The sequence below is a fragment of the Embiotoca jacksoni genome, unplaced genomic scaffold, assembly GCF_022577435.1.
Source record: "Embiotoca jacksoni isolate LCO1_2020_lvr unplaced genomic scaffold, fEmbJac1.0.p SCAF_42, whole genome shotgun sequence".
Taxonomy (NCBI): domain Eukaryota; kingdom Metazoa; phylum Chordata; class Actinopteri; family Embiotocidae; genus Embiotoca; species Embiotoca jacksoni.
The window spans coordinates 1,501,427-1,508,802 of NW_027185395.1; the positions used below are offsets into that span (position 1 = coordinate 1,501,427).

Sequence of the window (7,376 nt, forward strand, 5' to 3'; positions counted from 1 at the left end):
CTGTCCCTCCACACCTCGGGAGGATTAGGGAGCTCACCCATTCACCTGAAGAGCACCTCAAATGGTGGACTGATCGAATGGAAAAACACCAACACAAATACTGCCCGACCCGTCGCAGCGGGTGGAAGTTCTCAGTCTACCTTTTGGTGTCTCGTGTGCAAAGTATATCTTACCGCAGCCTTTATGGAAGACGTGGGGGAAGCAGTGCAGGACGCCGTAGATACACCGGCAGTAGGAGCATCCTTTCCGAACCCATGCGCCGTGAGGAACCGGACCGCAGCTCCTGCAGACACACGGAGAAGCTGGGAATTAATAACCTGGAAAACACAAGTAATGGTTTACAAGCCTGATTCATAAAGGTTTACTCTGGCGACCCATGCTGTGTTCCACATCACATCCCTCCCTCACTGGTAGAGTAGAGACAGACAGGACATGACATCAGCATGTGAACACAGCACCCTCCAAAATATCTGCAGCTTAATTTGAAAATCTTTTACATCGGTGGCCCCGCCCACTTTCTCTACAGAGCCAAGATGGCGACCGTTTAGGGTGGAAAGTCTCCAGAACACAAGAATAACATCTGGAACACAAGTAGAACACCTGGAACACAAGAACAACATCTGGAACACAAGAACAACACCTGGAACACAAGTAGAACACCTGGAACACAAGAACAACACCTGGAAGACAAGAACAACACCTGGAAGACAAGAACAACATCTGGAACACAAGTACAACACCTGGGACACAAGAACAAAACCTGGAACACAAGTACAACACCTGGAACACAAGTACAACACCTGGAACACAAGAACAAGATCTGGAAAACGTTTAGAACATCTGGAACACATGTAGAACATCTGGAACACATGTAGAATACCTGGAACACAAGAACAACACCTGGAACACAAGTAGAACACCTGGAAAACAAGAACAACACCTGGAAGACAAGAACAACATCTGGAACAGAAGTAGAATAACTGGAACACAAGAGCAACATCTGGAACACAAGTAGAACACCTGGAACACAAGAACAACACCTGGAACACAAGTAGAACACCTGGAAGACAAGAACAACACCTGGAAGACAAGAACAACACCTGGAACACAAGTAGAACACCTGGAACACAAGAACAACATCTGGAACACAAGTAGAACACCTGGAACACAAGTAGAACACCTTGAACACAAGTAGAACACCTTGAACACAAGTAGAACACCTTGAACACAAGAACAACACCTGGAACACAAGAACAACACCTGGAACACAAGAACAACATCTGGAACACATGTAGAACATCTGGAACACATGTAGAACATCTGGAACACAAGTACAACACCTGGAACACAAGAACAACACCTGGAACACAAGAACAACATCTGGAACACATGTAGAACATCTGGAACACAAGTACAACATCTGGAACACAAGTACAACATCTGGAACACAAGAACAACATCTGGAACACAAGTACAACATCTGGAACACAGCATAAGTCTTGTAAAAAAAGAAGTAAGAGTTCACTTGAATGGATTTTGAATATATGTTGAGAGTTCCCATCATGCTTTGGGTGATGTGAGTTTAAGTATATATATTTATCTGCATTATAATAAATTGCAACAGGCGGTTCCTGTTTGAATTGTAACCATAGAAACGATCAGCTTGATTACTTTTCATATTGAAGAAATCATCCCAACGAGGTCATTTGAAGGTCAGAGTCAGCAGCTTTCAGAAGTCTGTGTACGACGTTTGACAAAGTTACGACTTTGAGAAGAAGAAATGTGTTTTACACAATCTTAAAACTTTGATTTCCAAAATATCACCTGACTGGAAAAGGTTTAAAAAAGCCTCCTGAGTGGCTGAGAAACATGAAGTTCAACGTTAACGGAAGCAGCAGTTTCTTCACAGAGAACGTGGCAGCGCAGCGTTTTCTGGTGCTTTACCTGACGCGCTGGTCGTACTCGCAGCTCCTCCCGGTGAAGGACGGAGGGCAGGCGCAGAAGCTGCCCAGGATGCAGGTTCCTCCGTTCTGACAGCAGCTGCGACTCTGCTCCGCACCTCCGAGAAAAAAACACATTACAGCTTCAACCAACAATGACGTCCACATTCATGTCCTTCAAATAGACAACTGTACTTTAGACCGTCGCACATATAACCCTGTTCTCTACTATTGTACGATCTGTGCCGGTTTTAATTAGTTGATAAGAGGGTGGTCAGTGGCAGGGCCCTCGGACCTCAGGTTGAGCCTCCCTCCCTGTATCAGTATCTGTGAGATAAACCAGAGTCTCCATCTGGCAGCACATTCCTGAACTCCTCCGCTTCACATCAGCAAATACAAAGTCTGAACAAACATCTGAAAATAACAGAAACACACTAAAACTCAGCTGACGATGGCCTGAAACAACCAGTGTGTGTGTGTGTGTGTGTGTGTGTGTGTGTGTGTGTGTGTGTGTGTGTGTGTGTGTGTGTGTGTGTGTGTGTGTGTGTGTGTGTGTGTGTTCGTTAGCTTCACATCCCTTCAAAAGGAAATAAACTACATCTTATTTACATTACATTATGTTGTTTTTGGATTATTTTTTTTTTACTTAAAAAAGATTGTTCTTAATTTATGGATTTAATAGTTTTTCTATGAAATGTACTTTTTCATTATTTTATTCAAATAATTGTGTCGTACTATTTTTTCCTAAACTTTAATTAAATAATTTGGCTCAGATATCCAGGAAAAAGTTTGATTTTCTGTGCTATTTAATGCAGAAATGTTTAAGCTTATATTTCTGTAATTTAGTTCTTAAATTTTTAGTCTGCAGTAAAAAGTTTTCAATGTTCATTCAATGAAAGCCGACTTGTTTTTTTCAAATTTCAAATCACTCTTATCGAAGTAAATTTAATTTTTTTTTTTTTTAAATTAAAAAAAACGTTGCTAATTTTCCTGATGTTACTTCATTATTGGATGGTTTTAAAATACATGAAGACATAAGTAAATTCTTATGAGAGCATTTGTTCAAATTATTATGCTCTGAAATCTCCAAAAGGCTAAACAACATTTGTTTTCTTAATTGTTTCTTTACTTCACCAAGTGAAACTTTACTTGTACAAACTTTTAAGTAAACTGCAGAATTCTTGCCCCCCCCACCCACCCTCTCCTCCTCCTCCTCCTCCTCCTCCTCCTCCTCCTCCTCCTGTGTGTACAGTAGTGAAGTGTGAACTCACTGCCAGTGAGGCCGATGAAGGGCAGGACCAGGACGGCGCTGGCGTCGCGATGTTTACGGTCCCCGCTGTTTGAGGAGTTCACCTGGGTCAACGGATCCAGGAGGTCCTGGAAGTTCTTGGATTGAACCACCTCAGAGGGAGAAGCAGCAGGAGCAGAGGAGGAGAAAGAAGGAGGAGGTGATGAAGGTGAGGTTTGGTCTCTGCTACACTCATCTCCTTCACAGCCTGCAAAATAAAAGAAAGAAGGCAGAAAAGAAAAGATTTTAAATTTAGAAAATCATCAAAGTAGGAGGACAAATCTGCATCTACAGCAAATCATCCATCATGACATCACAGGAAACGGGCCATCAAATCCTGCTGATGTCGTGATTTTTCCAGTTTGGTACAGAAAATCATTCAGCACACTTCTGAAAAGTTGTTTGACTTCAAAAGTAAAGAATTTATTGAATCTCAGCTGATTTCATGTTGTATGCAAATTAATGGAAACTAATTTCTAAGAGTGCAGAAAGTCTGAAATAATACAGAGTTTGAAAATAACCTGGAAATTTTGAGTTTAAAGGGCTAAAGCTTTGTTGTGGTCCTTTAAACTCCCACTTATTTAGTTTTCTGTTGTTTCCTGAACTCTCTAAGGACACAACCTCAGCAGCTGCTTTGCTGATGTGACATTAGGAACACACAGCTGCATATAAAAATCCCCCCAAATCATCAAGCATTTTGTAGTTTATCACAAAATGTTTAAATCAAAGGAAAATCTGATTCTTGTAACTGAGAATTCAAAATGATTTTGCAACATGATTAATGTCTTTTTACAATCTGAAAACAAATGTGACCTTTTCTACATTGTTTATTTGTTTACGTGTTCAGTTTAAGCTCTCAAAATGTTTGTGTGAGTGATGAAGAGACCTGAAGCAGCCTGGAGGCACATCCACGCACACAGCACAATCCTGAAAACAGCCACAAACAAACGCATTCAATAATGAGATAACAGGAAGACTCGATTAACCGGCTTGATTCGGTCCTCAGACTCACCTGGGCAGCTCCGGACAAATCATTTCACCGGAGAAACCAAACACGTTCTGCACGTTTCTTCACCGTTTTTAACTCACAGTCGTCGTAAATGAAAAAAAAAGAAGAAACGCTCAAATGTACCGGAAAAGATCTCCAGAAATCTCCGTTTGATGTCTCAAAAGTCCGAAAAAGGAAATGTCCATAAAGATATATATTTTGTTAAAAAGAGTCCTCCTCCTGCCCTGAGAGGTTTCACTCATCTACTTATCCATCGATTTAGAAATCTGTAAAACTAACACAAAGTAAACTCTTCTCTGGAGAGATTTGAGAGCTTTGACAGAATCCACATCAGAAGCAGTGAGTCCTCTTCTGAGTCTTCAGCCTGCAGCTCTGCCTCTCTGCTGGTTTCCTCCACAACAGGTCTGACTCCAGGTGACTCCATCACAGGGGGAGGGGCTCCGGAAACCACGCCCACTCTCGATGGCTCTTCGTTTCCGTCTGTCTCGTGGGTTTTCAGTCTGAATCAACAACGATGGAAAGTTTTGCAAATTGTACAACAGAAACCCCTGAAAAAAAGTTTTAATCTGATTTCTGTTTTTAAATAACGGGTTTGTTTCTCTGAAGAAGGTAATCATTTTCTCAACCTGATAAGTTGTTTCGATGTTCTGCAATGACTTTCTTCTTTGCGTTCAGTGTGTTTGAACAGTAAGAACTTGTCTGAACTTTAATTGAACAATTCAATACTTTTTTTAAAACCCAGCCTGAAAAGAATTTGCATTTAGTTTTGAAATGACAGCTTGTTATGAGGTGAAGACAGACCGATTGTATGGGAAAGAATGAGATAAGAACCTATTTACTAGTAAACCTGGGTGACTTTAAACATAATAATAATCTAGTTTTAATAATCTTGATCTGAAGATCAACAGGTTGAAATTTGAGCCATTTTACAAATGTCATTTGTACATTGACTCCACTTTTAATGAGATTAAAGAACAGAGTGAAACATGACTCATTTATGTTCCTTGTATTCTTCTTCCTTTCTTTCTTTCTTTCTTTCTTTCTTCCTTTCTTCCTTTCTTTCTTTCTTTCTTTCTTTCTTTCTTTCTTTCTTTCTTTCTTTCTTTCTTTCTTTCTTTCTTTCTTTCTTTCCTTCTTTGTCAGATGGAAATCATTCCATTTTGCCTGCTGACAAATTAGTCAAATCTTTTCCTCTCCCTCAAGTTTGCCTCCTTTTCCTCTTTCTCAGCCATTACCTCCCTGTACCCCCCACCACCACCACCACAACCACCCCACCCTCCGCCCCCTATAGACATGTATATTAACTTCACTCCCTGGTGCAGTCTGACTTTCACATCTTAATGAGCCTGCTGCTAAAAGGAAGTCCTCCTTTACAGAAACATTCTTCACTGCAGACAGCAACAGAAAGCAACTTGGTTTTTATACACATGAAAACACAAATACATATATTTTATCTTTCAAATCACATCCTGTTGCTGAAGATGTCACGTAACAAACAAATATCACAAAGCTTCTGATTTCTCTCATTTTACCCTCAAACTTCCTAAAATTGACAAATGGTGCAGATGTTTTCACTATTTAATTGAACCTGTTAAATGCACAAATAAATCAACACGTGATTCGTTATTGACTTTGAATTTTCAAGTTTCCTGGAATGTAATCATGTTCAGATACCAACGAACCAGAGACAACGTTATTTCAGGTGCGCTGCGCTGAGCTGAAAAAAAAGAAAAATTGAAGCCACTTTGGAGATTTCTAAAACCAAAGCAGATATTTCACATCTTTTAAGTACAATTACATTTTTAGTTTAACATGCTTTTTAAGATGTTTTTTTTTTTAAACAGTAAACTGGATTTCAGATTCCTCAGAAAATTACAATTATATTCACATGGCCTGTTTGCTCTCGCCACAGTCTATTGAAATAAAGAGTTTTACATTTGATTTCTCTCTGTTTCTCTTTTTTTTATGTTTCTATTTTTAGTCTTTTCCCTGTGTTTCTGTTTTTTCAATAAGATGTGAGTAAATGTGAACATGTTGATTGGTGTTGAGTGAGTACCTTTGGAGAGAGAGAGAGAGAGAGAGAGAGAGACTCAGGAAGACAAAAAGAAAACTTTTCTTATTCCACTTTTGACCTTTTATCCATCTTTTTATCACCACAGTATTAATGTCATAATGCCTTCATTTGCAGTTAGTTGGTAACATATAAAAGCTTTTGTAGTATTGGGCTGAGAGTGAGCACAACAGTGTAAACCTGACACGTATCAAACTTGTAAAAACACCAGCAGAAAAGTCGAATTTATTCCTTTTTTTCCTGCATTTGAAGCTGGTGGACGTAAACGCTGCAGGAGACGTGTTCATGGGGCCGAGTGTCAATCAGAGCTTCTAGGAAAGATATCCTGAAACCATGAAGAACTGGTTGGTTGCTGCTTTATAATGAAAGTTAACTTGGAAGAAACATTACAGAACAACTGTGTTCATTTTAAAGACAACATGGCTCTGAGATGATGAGCATCTTTCCATCATTACAGCCCTTGTGGACCCTGAAAGTAGAAGTTTCACAACTCCTCTGACCAGACTACCCCCCCCCCTCTACCCTCCCTCTGTTAATCTGTCTGTGCTTTAAACTCAGAGGTGGAAATGTGGAAATGGGTATTTTGTAATCTGCATAGCATCACAATGCAGTCTGATCGCATGCTAATACACAGCAGCAGGAGGGACAGCCTGATTTCAGCACAACAGGAAATCTGCATCTGAAAGCTGGTGAGCTGCTGGAGGACTGGGAGGGGGAGGAGGGCACAGATTCGCCATTACTAGGGTGAAGAAACAGTGACTGGTGTCGGAAAGCACAGACATTTATAGCTTAAATAAGAGATTCAGAGGTCAGTAAAACATCATTTCGATTTTATCAGCTGATGGTTACATCACACTCAGGTACCCAGGCAGGTTTCTTTGTCACCGGCATGTTGACAGACTTTTATGCAGAGTTGGCCTTCATCACTTGATGGTCTGAATGAGGAGACTGGTTCCTTATTGGAGTTTCAATACTTCATCATAGAAAAACTAAAAAAGCAAGAATTTTTCTCCTCCTGTAAAATAAACACTGACCTCAATTATTAATTATTGCCAATATAACTGTAAA

At 40.0% G+C, this 7,376-nt stretch overlaps 1 protein-coding gene across 1 annotated transcript in view; it reads right to left on the reverse strand.

Annotated features, from left to right (window-relative positions):
• tdgf1 (teratocarcinoma-derived growth factor 1) overlaps positions 1-4,322 on the reverse strand; it is a 5,277-nt gene extending 955 nt beyond the window's left edge. Inside the window, exons 1-5 of the mRNA XM_069168917.1 lie at positions 4,241-4,322; positions 4,115-4,155; positions 3,212-3,436; positions 1,945-2,059; positions 174-283 (exon numbers count right to left, since the gene is read on the reverse strand). Coding sequence (XP_069025018.1) covers positions 174-283; positions 1,945-2,059; positions 3,212-3,436; positions 4,115-4,155; positions 4,241-4,263 — 514 coding nt within the window. The 5' untranslated portion in view covers positions 4,264-4,322. The remainder of the gene's footprint in view (positions 1-173; positions 284-1,944; positions 2,060-3,211; positions 3,437-4,114; positions 4,156-4,240) is intronic.
• Between the last annotated feature and the right edge of the window lie 3,054 nt (positions 4,323-7,376).